Genomic DNA, 14,762 nt, shown 5'->3' on the forward strand with positions numbered 1-14,762 from the left:
ATAATTATGCATTACATTTAATTAAATAAACTAATAATAATTTAATAAATAATTACATTTAAATACAATAACACTGCAATATGAGTATTAAAAATTACAAATATTGTTCAGTATTATATATAAATATATTTTTTGTTATGCATTAAATTTAAAACTAAATACATTTTTAGTTTCTTTTTGTTTAAAAATTTCAATTAAATACATTAATGCTGTAATGAGTATAAAATATAAATATTGTTCCATATAATATATAACTGTGTTAATTGTGCATTAAATTTAATATTAAATACATGAATAATACATTAATAAATAATTACATTTATGTATTTAAATACATTAATGCTGTAATATTGTATTACATACTACAAATATTCTTCAGTATTATAACTTTTTTATTATGCATTAAATTTAAAATTAAGTACATAAATAATATATAAAAATACCTAAATACATAAAATTATACTAAACAAATATTTTATAGTATTATAAATATATTTTAATCAGTTTAATTAATTTTTATATTCTGAACTTTTATTTTGGATTATTTACTGAATTTCTCAATGATATTTAGGTCTTTCAATATAGTTTGGGTTCCAAAATTCAAAAATAAAACTTTAAAAACACTGCTAAACATTAATGCTTAAGTAATTCGAACAATAGTAAGTGTGTAAATAATAATAATAATAATAAACGTTAAATAAAAATAAACATTATATTTATTTATTTTAAAAAATAGTGTAGACTGTGTGAGATTAGTATGTGATTATGACCTTCCTTCTGGCTGGCTGTTAAAGTGCGATGTCTAAACACTACATAGCGAGGTTCATATTAGACTGACATATGGCAACAGTCAAAGCAGTTATTCACATTCACCACGTGTGTGTGTGTAAACACTAGAAGTTAATCAGCTGAAAGTGAATGCAATTGACTGATCCTGGATCAGAACCAGGCAGTCCAAAAGCACAGACAAGACGTGACTTCGTTAACATAAATGAACGTCCTCCAACAGTCTCCAGGGACAACGATACAGCAATGGTTTGCGGGATGGGAAAACTTTTTCACACTTTTTACAGCACGCACAGCAACCACAGAAATAGGCATCTTCTTCAAATGAACATTATGAATATATGTTAATGTGAAATGACATTATGCTAATTCGCACAACAAACATTATGTGCTGTTGCTGAGAGGCTAAAAACTTCCAAAAGCAAAACAAATGCCCAGAATCCTTAATTCGTCAATACAAACTCCCACACACTCACAATCATAATGGCCACAAATGCAATAGGTAATTCTTCATTTTCTGCTTAACTCTGTGTGTGTTTATGACTTTTTATATGGCAGCACCACAGACTGATAACTCCACACACACACTCAAATAACAGCTGATTGAGGACAGCTGTCATACTTCTCAGTGTTGACTTCCTGCTAGGAGTTAGTTAGTGTGGGATTATGGGAAGACATACTGCCGCAGTCCCGGCTTAAAACTAAACCTCTCTCACCTCTCATTGCTTTCCTGCCCTCATCTTCTGCCTCACTGACCCTAAATCTGTTTCCCAATTCTCTCTCGCTTCTTTCCATGCTTTGCACACACTCTCTCTCTTTCACACATGCTCCACCTCCTCATACAGAAGTCATAAATAAACCTATGGCTGGGCATCCTACATGACAGCCGTTCTTTATTCCCAGCGTCTCTCCTTAGATCTTTCTATCCCGTACTGACATAACACTTCCCCGCAGTTGTCAATCATCCCGGCGCTCGAACGAAAGCATGTGCGCGCTCATAAATAACCCCTCCTTCATGTGCTCTTTTAAACCAATGAATGTCCAGCCTTGAGTTTCTCCTCCTAAAATACCCACAACAAAGACACCCATCATAAATAAACAATACTGGCTATTTTTATCAGACTGAAAGGAGGCAAGATAAATATCCCAATACAACAGCAAGTTGTGAGTGATGAGAACTTAAAAATAAAGTTTTTGATTTGGACAACGTTTGTAACAGCAACACATCCATTGTTTTGAAATCTATAGGACATGTGGAAATAAATCTTTAAGGTTATTTATCACAGATATCAAACTATGAAAAAAAAGAGTAATAACTTGAGTAATGACATTTCATTGAGTAATGAAAGAGTAATGACAATAACACTAAATTGAATAATACATATACACTGAATAATACATAAATAATTACATATTAAACATTAATTCAGAAATATTATGAGTATTAAATATTCTAAAAATTTGTATTATAAATAACTTATATATAATATAAATAACTTGTATATAATATTTTAATTATGCATGAAAATAAAAATTTAATCCATGAATACATTAATACAATAAATAATCACATTAATGTTGTAATATGAGTTTAATATTCTTGTCTTAATATTCTATGTCTTTTCATTAAGTATTAAATTTAAAATTAAGTACATGAATAATAAATGCAGTGCAAATACATTAATGCTGTAATATAAGTATTAAATATTCTAAATATTTTCAGTATTATAAGTAACATTTAATTATGCATTACTTGTGATGCAGTAGTATGACTTAAATATTCAAAATATTTTTTTTCAGTATTATAAAGAGCTCTTTTAATTAGGCATTAAATTGAAAATTAAATACATGAATACATTAATAAAAATGCATTAATACTGTAATGAGTATTTAATATTATAAATATTTTCAGTATTATAAATAACTATTTTTATTATTAATTATTAATAAGTTTATAAATTAATAAATAATTACATTTAGATACATTAATGCTGTACTATGACCTAAATATTCTTAATATTTTTCTGTATTATAAATGTCACTTAATTAAATTTAATTAAATTAAATTAAAAATATATATAAATATATATATATTACACTGATAAAATGTAAGTACATTGATGCTGTAATATTATTAGTATTTAATATTCAAAATATTTTCAGCATTATAAATAACTATTTTAATTACCCATTAAATTGCACATTAAACACAAATACTATATTAATTATTATATTTAAATACACTAATTCTGTAATACTCGGAGTATCAAATATTAAAACTATTTTTCAGTAACATAAAAAGCTATTTTAATTAATCATCACATTTAAAATTAAATACACGAACAATGCAAAAATAAAAAGTAAATACATTAATTCTAGAATATTATGAGTATTTAATACTCAATTTTTTCAGCATTATAATTATATTAATTATGCATTAGGTTTAACATTAAATACATGAATAATACATTAATAAATAATTTTAAATTAATTTAATAAATTTTAATTTATGAGTATTAAATATTAAAAATATTTTTCAGAATTAAACTATTAATTAAAATATATTTTAACTATTTTAATTTCAAATTAAATACAGAAAGAATAATTTATTATAAATACATAAATACATTAATGGTGTAAGATAAGGAGTACAAAACATAAAAAAAATTTGAGTATTACTTCTACAAAAAAAAAAAAGCATTCAGTTCCCAATTAAATACAGGAAAAATACATTAACAAATACATTTAAATACATTAATGGTGTAAGAGGAGTAGGCTAGTAGACATAAATATTTTTTAGTATTATAACTATTTAAATATTTTATCTATACTTTAATAATTCACAGTGATAATAAGTATTATAATTATTATTAGACAATGATGAAATAAACAAACAGCTTTCCAACATGAAGACAGTATCATACTTACAAAACGATCTGTCTGTGATGCTTCTAGTAGAGATATGAGTCTCTCTGGGTTCTTGAGTAGTACTTTATAATCAAACACCGCAGATTTGTTCCTTTGGTCCCGTTGACTGGACTTGAACTCAGTTCCGTCCCGGTCCATAGTCACAGTGTGGTAAAACAGTCCGACCGCTATCCCCAGCAGCAGAAGGGGACCCGTGCAGCACCTCCGGCGGAGCGTCCAGATCCCACGGAAAAGCATTCCCACTTATGCGCAAACGTTCCTGGACAGAGTCAAGAGACATACCATTGGGAATATGCGTTTGGTCCCCACATCATCCCTCCGGATCACGGCGCGCTGTCGAGCTACAAGCGCTCAAACGCGCAGCTCAGGAATCCGACGCGCTGGGTTAAAGCGCACATATCTGAGAAACGCTTCATGACATGATCTTTAAGTAATTCGACGTGCGTCAGAGCTGCTTGTGAAGTCTCGTATCAACGGTCCGGCTATCCAAACAGAGTGAAAAGTTTCTCTGAAGGCTTCTTTCTTCTCCTCAAAGCTGCTGAGCCCCACGGTTGATTAAAAACACTCCCGAGCAGCGAAACCTCATGACTGAGAGTAATGATACGCCTCCTTCACGCTGAGCGCTCGCTGTCAGAGAGCGCCTGCCTCCCTTTACCAAACCGCTGTGAATGTTGTGGGTTCGGCTGGGCTTCTCAAACATACCAAACTTAAAGGCCTTTTCACACATAACGTGTTTAACACTCCTTTTTAATTGTTGGTCAATCTAGACGGGTGAGACTGACAGCTACAGCCGTTGCGTCGCGTCTCACTGTTTTTAAAAGGTATTTCGCGCGTAAACGCGTGCGTTTTTTTAACGTTTATCTCAGAATTACCTTAACGTTTACAAAGCGTGTCTCGAGAAGTGTGCTACTCCTGTTCATAGATACTTAAATTGAGGTAACTGTAGTAAATACTGTTAAATCCAGCAAAAAAGAGGATGTTTGGGTCTGTTCTTTTGATTTGTTAAGTGCACACCTGGTTTGCGTTAACCCATTTAATCCCAACATTTTCCCAGCAATGCGAGCACATACATTTTACTCCTTGGAGAGCCCAAGGAAACAAAATAAATTAATATTCTACCAAAAACAAACAAACAAGCTTATGAGGACCCTTTTCACAAGACTGATGACGCGTTTCAACGGTCATCAGCGTCATAAACCGTTTATTTTTTTATACATTTTGATTTTTTTTTAAACGTACCTACATTTGTAACACTATACTTTGTATTATATCACCTTTTCATCAATTTACAAAAAAATTGATGAAAGTAATAACTAGTAAGCCTATGGGTAAGACTTCCGGTTCATTAGCCAAAAGAGTTACGTGCCATAAACAACAAAGCTGTTTGCACTACAAACTAGTGTGCTCATAATTAAGATAATACATTAAAATAATATAGTAAGACATACCAATTTGCAATATTAAGCAGCAAAAAATAAATATAAAATTAAAATTTGTATGTGGATAAGACTGGAAGCCAAAGCCTAAAAATGAAAGCATGGCACAGGGTTGCCAGGTTTTCACAACAAAACCCACCCAAATGCTTCTCAAAACTATCCCAATCATGTTTTGAAAGGGGTCCCCGGTAAAAATCACATTCTGGGGCCAAAATACACATTTTTTGGTGGGGTTACCCTGGTAAAATTAGCATTCTGGGGCTAAATATTACCTTATTAGGGACACAAGGACATGAAAAACCACCTGTGGCAACAGTGTTAAAGTAGCCCAATTCTGCAGGAAAACCACAGATTTGGCAACACTGATATGGTTGCGCCCACTCATACAGGAATAATAGGTGAATAGGACCTTTAAATATTATAAGTAATATTTACCGCATGTATTATGAAACAATCTATGGAGCTTTGACATTTACTTTTAACATCTGTAGCTCAAAACACATTTGTTAACCATTCAAACTCAGCAAATTTTGCTTACAAATGGGGTTTTATGGGTTGTGATTAAATGAGTTAATATGAAAAGGATGGCTATTTGCATTCTACTTGTTTCATGAATGTGGCTCAGTTCGTTTCGCAATTGTCATATCCTTCCCACGCTCCAATTAAAATCAGAGGGCACCGACTAGGTGATATTAATGGTGTTCAAGGACCAAAAGGAAGTTGCATGTCCTACGTGGGAAAAGAAACTGTAAAATGCAAAAATCTATTCAACCTTTACAATGCACTTTAAGACAATGTATACCAAAAGTTCTTGATCATTTTATTGTTTTTTTTTCCCCTCACATCTCTCAAAACGTATCACCACATCAGTGCAGTACAGGCTAGAGACACAGACACACAAACATACACACATTTGTCACAGTTGTCATTTGTTCTATTGTACACCTTAAGAGCTCCTCGGTAAAATAAGAAACATCCTGTCCTTTAAGCGGAGCATAATACATCATCTATCCATTACACACAAATAATCCCGCATAATTGTCACGTTCACTGGCGAGCAATGAGGCGTCACCGTTGCCGTCGTAATCTGTTCATATCAGGGTCCTTTAAGATTTGTCAGAGCTGAATGTCTCGAGACTTGTAGTCCATCAAACCGTTCAAGACTACAATTCCCAGTCTGCGTCATGTCAATCCATACTATGCCGTTATGGATTAGCAGGAGCTGCCAGATGCGAATGGTCATCACACATGGCAAGCCGAGGAATGTCTTGAATGTTAAAAAACATGGGCCTCCCAATACCATCTTGCCCATCCGCCTCCAAAGATTAATGGAGATGAAGAGAAAAACATAAAAACAGGAAAAGTTTCGAGGGCAGTGTGCGCTTAGATTCACCAGCTAAAAACGCCCAACACACACACAGCAGCCACACCATCTTTCAGGCATCAACTCTCTCGCATGGTGATGTGACATGTACACACTCAGTCGAGGGGGACAGTCATTTCAGAGAGGTCGGCCAAGGTGATTTGGCGTTTATTTGTGCCGGCTTCCCCTCCTCTTCATGGCCGCCGTACACTGCGGGCAGTACCACTTCCCTTTGGGTGCCTCGGTCAAACCTACGCAGCCGTAGTGGAACCACTCAATCGGACACTGTGGGAAAAGACGGGAAAGAGTCAGAATCGAATTGATTTCTCTGACTGCAATCAAAATGTCACTTAGAATGACTAGAATGAATTTACTAGATATTTAGTAAGACTAGATATTTTTTAAAAAAAATGCTGAAAAAAAAAAAAAAAAAAAAAAAATACTGAAGTTTAATTCAGTATATTTTATAACTTGTTATACACTACCAGTCAAAAGTTTTTGAACCGTAACATTTTTAATGTTTTTTAAAAAGGTCTCTTCTGCTCACCAAGCCTGCATTTATTTAATCCAAAGTAATCTGCAAAATCTTGAAATATTTTTACTATTTAAAATAACTGTTTTCTATGTGAATATATTTTAAAATGTAATTTATTCTTGTGATTTCACTGCTGAATTTTTAGCATTATTACTCCAGTCACATGATCCTTCAGAAATCATTCTAATATTCTGATTTGCTGCTCAAAAACATTTGTTATTATTATTATTATTATTATTATTATTATTGTTGAAAACAGGCGAGGAGAATTTTTTCAGGTTTCTCTGATGAACAGAAAGTTCAGAAGAACAGCATTTATCTCAAATAAAAAATCTTTTGTAACATTATAAATGTTTTTATCATCAGTTTTAATCAATTTAAAGCATCCTCGTTAAATAAAAGTATTAATTTCTGTATTTCTTTTCCAAAAAAACAAAAACATTTGAATGTTATAGTGTATAATGTAACAAAGCTTTTTATTTAAGATAAATGCTGATATATGGATCTTTCTATTCAAAGAATCCTGAAAAAAGTACCCAACTGTTTTAAATATTTATAATAATAATAATAATAAAATAAAATGTTTCTTGAACAACAAATCAGCATATTAGAATGATTTCTGAAGGATCATATGACACTGAAGACTGATGTGTGATTATGCTGAAAATTTAGCTTTGATCACAGGAATGAATTACATTTTAAAATATTCAAATAGAAAGCAGTTACTTTAAATGGTAAAAATATTTCACAATATTACAGCTTCTGCTGTATTTTGGATGAAACAAATGCAGGTTTGGTGAGCAGTGGAGACTTCTTTAAAAAAAACATTAAAAATCTTACCGTTCAAAAACTTTGGACTGGTAGTATTGTATATAATAGAATATTTTGTTTTATAAAATAATTATAATATAGATATTTTCCAATCAATCATTTTATTAATAAATAATATTTTATGTATAATATCAACTTATAGTTTTTTATTTATATGAAATAATTACAAAAATTATTTTAATAAAATAATAAATATATAATAAAATTCATATTATATTAACAACAATACTCGTGACTTCTTGCTGTCATCTCTGCAAAACATGACTGCCCAAGGGTCACAAGTGAGCTAGTGTGAGTTGTTTGAAGAGGAAACGTGCCTGTGTGTCTCTAGAGATGAAGGGTTTACTTACATCTTGGTTATCGCAGCCGACCATCTCTCCGTATGACACCTGCACAATGACAGAAAGAGAATGAGACACAGAGCGTTAGAGACAAACACGCGCATACACACCTGCAGCCGAGTGTCACGGATGTGCGCACCTGCAAACAAAGACTGTGCAAGTTTTCTCTTTGAAGTCTATTCAGAGACACACACACACTTCTATTTTTGATACTTTGACAAAAGCAATATTACTTTGAGGCCATAAAACAAATGCATTCATGGGGAGACAATTCTTTTGCACTCACACATAAACTAACACACACACCCACACACACACTCTCACAGAATCCTTCTGCAAACCGTTATTGGAGTCACACACACCTCACCTCCCTGAACAAGTCTTTGATTTTCCTGTATGAACTTGCTCTAGCAGGGATGGTTATAAATAGCTCGAGAAATAGAAGTTTTTCCTTTTCAGTACATTCACTCTGATCATATCTGGCAATTGTTTAATGCTTATGTTTTTTTTTAATAATAGAAGCAAGAGATTACAGCTCATGAAGTTTTAAATATAGATATTTTTCTTACACAAATGGATTGATTCACTTTAGTAGGACTTTATTAACCCCTCAGAGCCAAATAGAGTACTTTTTATAGTGGATGGATGAACTTTATTGGGCTTCAAAATCTCAACACCCATTCACCGCCATTATAAAGCTTGAAAGAGCCAGGACATTTTTGAAATGAGGGCGTGTAAATCTAGAATGAACACGATGTGACATAAACGCACCTGGTTGCAGATGCAGTATCTGGGTTCGTTGGGATCGTAGGTCCAATCCACCTGACTGCTGGTGTCCGTTTCTGTGACGGTGGTCTGTACCAGCTCATGAGCCAATGCTGATGATGACGAGCAGGATGACAGTGAAGAGGAAGAGGAGGATGAAGAGGACTGGTGGTTGGAAGACTTAGTGTTGCCTCTGAAAATCCAAGCAAGAAAGTGGTTGCAAATTATATGAATTTGACACAAAATGTGCCAGATAAAGAGCTTTGTGCTTGTAGAGGAGGCACAATGTACAGAACACCACAAAAATGTATCTGGGTGGCTCATTCAGGAACTGAATAGATGAATACGGCAACACTGTGAGTCTTACTTGGTCTTACGTCCCGTGCGAGAGTCCGAGCTGTTGTTGGACGTGAGGGGCTGTGTGAGTGTGCTAGCCAGCGCTGAAGAAGAGTAACTGCTAGTGTCCCGGCTCAGAGCAAACTCCCGGCCCAAGAAATCATTGTTCTTGACCGCTTCATAACTGGCCTTGAGACTGCTTGTTCTCCTGCCCTCTTTCATCTTGAAAACACACAAATATTAAAGAGGATGAAGAAACAAATTCTCTCTCTCTCGCTCTATATATATATAATTTTACATTTTAAATACACATATACATCAAAATATAGATCAAAAATACTTTTTATTTATATATTTATTTTCATTTTTTATTTATTTTAATTATAAATGCATTTTAAATGCCACAATATCTGAATATTTTTTTCATTTAAATTGCATTTATAATTAAAATAAAGATAAAATAAAAATAAATAAATAAAATGTATTTTTGGTCTATATTTAGATGTAAATGTGTACATGCACACATATACATTATTTAAAGGACAAAAACAAAACAAAAAATACAAAAAAGGTGAAATACATACAATATTATTTACATTTTAAATACACATTTACATCAAAATATAGATCAAAAATACAGTTCATTTATTTATTTTTTATTTATCTTTATTTAAATTATTAATGCATTTTAAATGACAAAGTATTCTGCGTGTCTATCTTATTATAGTTGCTTTTATTATTTAGGCTTTTTTGATGTAAAAGAGTCTCACTGGACCTAAATACAAAATAAAAGCTTAAACTGAAACTCCAAAATTACAGGACAGGATGTGTCGATACGATTTCCCTCTAGAGATAATATCAAAGTGCCCCTGTGTAGTGAACGCTGAAATTAACATGGGCTGAGTGCCACGATAAGATAATCTGACACAAAAACAGGAGGAAAAAAGGACCTCTAAGAGGCCAAAAATAGCGGAAATAGGAAGTGAAGGGTGGAGGGGGTGCAAATAGATGTAGAATTAGAGGGGAAGACGGGGGATGGCGGTTTTACCTGTGCGGTGGCTTGCACTGCCTGAGCTGCTGCCATGGAAATGGCCCCCGCCCCTGCAGCGGGCCCGGCAGGAAGTGGGCTCAGGTTGTACGAGGAAAGCGACTGGGAGGAGTTTACGTTATACACGCTGTTAGAAGAGGACGTGCTGTTTACTCTGCAGCCTGCAACGCACATCAAAAAAAAAAAAAAAAAAAAAATCACATTTGTGAGGAACAATGTAACAGTGTAACAATGAGGGATAACTAATCTTGTTACACCATTAAACTTATTTCTTTTGAAAAGTTCAGTAGTTACCATACACAGCAAGTAGTTCTGAAGCATGATTATAACAAATCATAATTGTTTATTTCCCTTGACACTGATTAGGATCAGGATTAGGACTGCAGTTATACTGAATATTTGCTATATATTTGCTGGAAATCACTGTAATTTAAATGCACTTTTTATTGAGCCATAATGTTCCCTAAAGATTAAATTAGATTAATTTAACAATACTCTTACATAAAATGCATGTATGAGAGTGTATGAGAATAGCAAAGTTTACTTACATTTTCTACATTTTTGTAAGCATTCTGATGCAAGTAACTATAAAATATTATTTCCTGTGTTCGTTTAATAAAAATAAATAAATAAAAATCACCTTACTTTTTTTTACAGATTAATTCTCTAAATCATAAATCATTTTGAATGAGCATTTGGCAACAATGGCTATTTGATCAAAATAAGGCAAAATAAAATATTTATTTAAAATAAATAAATATATATATATATATATATATATTTTTTTTTTTTTTTTTTTCACCTGTTTAATACATTTAATAGCAAATATACTTTCACTCAAAAGTTCAAAAGTTTGGGCTTAAGATTTTTTTTTAAATGAATTAATTTTTTAGTTTTCAACACAGATAATAACACCAAATCAGCATATCAGAATGATTTCTAAAAGATCATGGAACAATGAAAATATGATAATTCTGCTTTGCAAAATTCTTTTCGCAATATTACGGTTTTAACTTAAGTTTTGATCAAACAAAAGCAGTCTTGGTGAGCATTAAATGACAAACTTCTGAACGGTAGTATAAATGTTGAAATATACCAAATACTGTCAAAAGCCTAAAAAATTTTACTTTCTCTGAAAAATGTTTTGGTTGTGTCTGACATGTTTTCATATGGCAACAGAATGTATGTCTTACCCGGTGTGTTTTCTTTAGAGGCGTCTGACGTGAGTGTGGAGAGAAGGGCCTCGGACTTAAACTTCTTTTCTGGTACGTGTTCAGTAGTGTGGTGGGCTGGCGTGCTATACTTCCTCTCTGTTAAAAGACACAAACACAGGTAAGAGGATTGAAACAGAAGGAGGACAAGGGGCAGACATTGTCTTGAATCAGGCTTACTCTCCACAGTGGTGTGTGAATGTACATGGTGGTTATTGACAGGCTGGGAGGGGCTGTCCATCTCCAGTGACCCTAGAAAAAGTAAAACTGACTTTCAGGTAAACAGTTTCAAATCAGCGCAAAGCCAAATGATCAGTTCACTGAAATGCACCCAGACTAGCTTTAATTCTTCCTATCAGGTATTATTCCAAAGACTAAGTAGTAGTTTATTTGCTACACATTGGAAACACCATCTTTAAAAACACGAGGCATTTAAGCATTTTTTTAATAAGCGCTTGAACAAACTACAAAGAAGGTGATTGACAGGTGCCACTCACGTCTCTCCAGGATTTCTGTAATGCCTGCGTTATCTGCCTCCAACTCCATTTTGAACTTCGCCAACTCCTGATCCAACTTCCGCAAATGTCTATCAACCTATGTAGAGACCCACATATCAGCATAAGATTTACAGGGAGCAGATATTCCCTAAACCTTCTCACCAGGATCATAGTCATATCCCATCATTCTGACTGTGAAAAAATACATTTTTAAATAAACTTGAGTTATAGCACATGAAAAGCAGTGTTGATCAACTGTGGGAGTAGTAGCATCCCTGAGAGCTATGGCCTATTCACTATCTATGATATGCTGCCACCTAGTGGAAACAAAATTACTCACCAGATCATAAATTTGATTGGCTAATTGGACCTTTTCATCCGCATCTTCTAAAGCTTTATAGTAGTCCTGATAAACAGCAAGAGATACGTTTAAAAGAAAACTGTGCATATGATCACTCAAATACAAAACTATCCGTCAACGCTTAAAGGAATAGTTCACTCAAAAGTTTCTGAAAATTCTCAGGCCATCCAAGATGTAGAAATTTAGCATTACATCACTTGCTGAGCAAAGGATCCTCTGCAGTGAACGGGTGCCATCAGAATGAGAGTCAGAATAAAAACATCACAAAAATCTATGACTTCAGTCTATCAAATTAACATCTTGGAAACTGAAAACACAAAAATCCACCAACATATCTGCTTAGAACTCTTTTGGACTGTTCATATTGCACAGATCAAGATCATTTCACTCCAGGTTTAGAAAAGATAGCTTTTTCACTTGAAAATGCAATATTATGGGTAGAAGATTCATATTTTAGCTGGAAACAATGGTTTAAAATTAAAAACATCTTAATGGGTTTATTACAAGCACACAGCTTTTCAATCCACAATGTTACGTTTTTTTTTAATCAGCTGTTTGAAATCTAATTCTGACGGCACCCATTAACTGCAGAGGATCCACTGGTGAGCAAGTGATCCAAATGTTGAATTTTTAAAAATCTATTACAATGAAGAAACATACTCATCTACATCTTGGATGACCTGGGGTGAGTACATTTTTAGCTAATGTTCATTTTTGGCTGAACTATTCCTTTAAAAATTTCACTTTTGGATTTCAGTATCAGCACAGCATCTGTTCTTTACCTTTTTAATAATTTCCATCTGTTCTTCCCTCCATTCAGGCTTGTTCTTCTTGGCGTTAGTAAAGAACTCATTAACCCGCTGCTCTAGCTGATCCATCGCATCTGAACAAAAGAACAGGGGCAGGAATGAGTCAAGAACCCAACAGTCAGCTCACAATCGCACTGATTGGCTACTGTGGAATCTATGGTCAGTTCACTGAAATAAATGTTTTGATGGAGGAGGTGGTGAAGCCTATTGGCTGGGTAGATCATTAAAAGGTTGTAGGTTCAACCCCCACAAAGGGTGATCTGTGAACCATAACAATTGAACGCAAGGCGTTTAAAGGAAAAAATATGTCCAGGTCACCTCAAAATAATAATAAAAAGTCTCAAAAAAAAAAAAATAATAAAAATAAAATAAATGTTATAGTTTAAATAAGGTTTATTGTATATTTAAAAATAAACAAATAAATAGATCAATAAAGTATATATGCTTATTTTTCTTATGTTTTTTTATGTGAATTATTACCTGGACATGTTCTTGCACATGAAATTAGTTGTGAACCCTGTCAAGAACGACAGTCCTTATACTAATAATACTATAACCATGGCTAAATTAGCAGTTTAGGGTTAGTCAAAACTAAAATGAGTTATTAAGTAGACAAAATACGTACAGTTTGCACACCATGCAAACCTATAACGGTCAACAAATGAATGAAACACCATTGTGATGAAGATTATGAAGAGCCTATTCATATCAGTATTCATGACAGTGTCAACAGAGCTGGTGAACGGCAAAATCATAATTTATTAAAATTAACAATGCATTCAAATCCCAAGTTTTTCCTTAGCTGAGTTTGTTGCTCTCAACTTCCACATGGACTTATGATATTGCATGCTGATGTGAAATGCATAACAAATGCATGCTCCTTAAGCATGCAAATCCACCAAACAAAGCCCCGCTAATATAAATGGCCTTCTGCATTAGCCAAGGTCATGTGTGATGTTTTACGGCAGAAGTGTGAGTGTAAACTGAATTCGTACTCTGCACTTGCAGGTCCATCTCTCTCATTTCCGTAAACCTGTCGCGGAGATCCATGGGTAGCTGCTCGATCACTGCCGGGGAGAAGAACAGAGGCGCGTTACAGGCTAACGGCTGCGACGCATTCACACGTACAAAACAGCCCTCTAAGACACCTAACCCCTCTAATATAAACACGAACCATTAAAATAAATCATATACTCACTCTCGAGGTAGTCCTCAAGGTACAACATTCTGGCGGAGAGAGTGTTTCAGGCGTTTTTGAGAAAGGGTGTTTTTCGTCAATATGGCGTCGCAGGTAGCGGAGAACTGAAGGGGAGGAAAAAACACAAGTTGGTAGGGGAGGGGCTTACGTGAAGGGCGTGGGATTTGATTGGACGATGAGGGAGTTGCGCGAAGCTGACTTTTTGTGAATGGCTTGCATGGGATTTGTAGTTCTTTAGTTGCGCAACTTCATAACTAAATCAATCGCTGCGAGTTGTTGGATGTACGCATGTTCATATGGACCGTCGTGCAATATAT

The 14,762-nt window shown here is 33.9% G+C and overlaps 2 protein-coding genes across 3 annotated transcripts in view; both read right to left on the bottom strand.

Annotated features, from left to right (window-relative positions):
* cped1 (cadherin-like and PC-esterase domain containing 1) overlaps positions 1-4,351 on the bottom strand; it is a 70,199-nt gene extending 65,848 nt beyond the window's left edge. Inside the window, exon 1 of the mRNA XM_051107581.1 lies at positions 3,715-4,351. Coding sequence (XP_050963538.1) covers positions 3,715-3,951 — 237 coding nt within the window. The 5' untranslated portion in view covers positions 3,952-4,351. The remainder of the gene's footprint in view (positions 1-3,714) is intronic.
* Positions 4,352-5,947: 1,596 nt separating this feature from the next.
* ing3 (inhibitor of growth family, member 3) lies at positions 5,948-14,585 on the bottom strand. Of its 2 annotated transcripts, none has more exons than XM_051108489.1 (12): positions 14,446-14,585; positions 14,243-14,314; positions 13,221-13,321; positions 12,418-12,483; positions 12,078-12,174; positions 11,761-11,832; positions 11,563-11,679; positions 10,402-10,530; positions 9,353-9,388; positions 8,992-9,178; positions 8,230-8,268; positions 5,948-6,798 (listed from the first exon to the last, which is right to left on the bottom strand). In XM_051108489.1, the coding sequence occupies exons 1-12, from the start codon at positions 14,471-14,473 to the stop codon at positions 6,765-6,767; spliced, it is 978 nt and encodes a 325-aa protein (XP_050964446.1). In that variant the 5' UTR covers positions 14,474-14,585; the 3' UTR covers positions 5,948-6,764. The 2 variants fall into 2 exon arrangements, with proteins under 2 accessions (XP_050964446.1, XP_050964444.1); XM_051108487.1 differs by having other exon boundaries at positions 9,353-9,543; positions 10,370-10,530.
* Between the last annotated feature and the right edge of the window lie 177 nt (positions 14,586-14,762).

Source organism: Labeo rohita, chromosome 4 (assembly GCF_022985175.1).
Source record: "Labeo rohita strain BAU-BD-2019 chromosome 4, IGBB_LRoh.1.0, whole genome shotgun sequence".
NCBI lineage: Eukaryota > Metazoa > Chordata > Actinopteri > Cypriniformes > Cyprinidae > Labeo > Labeo rohita.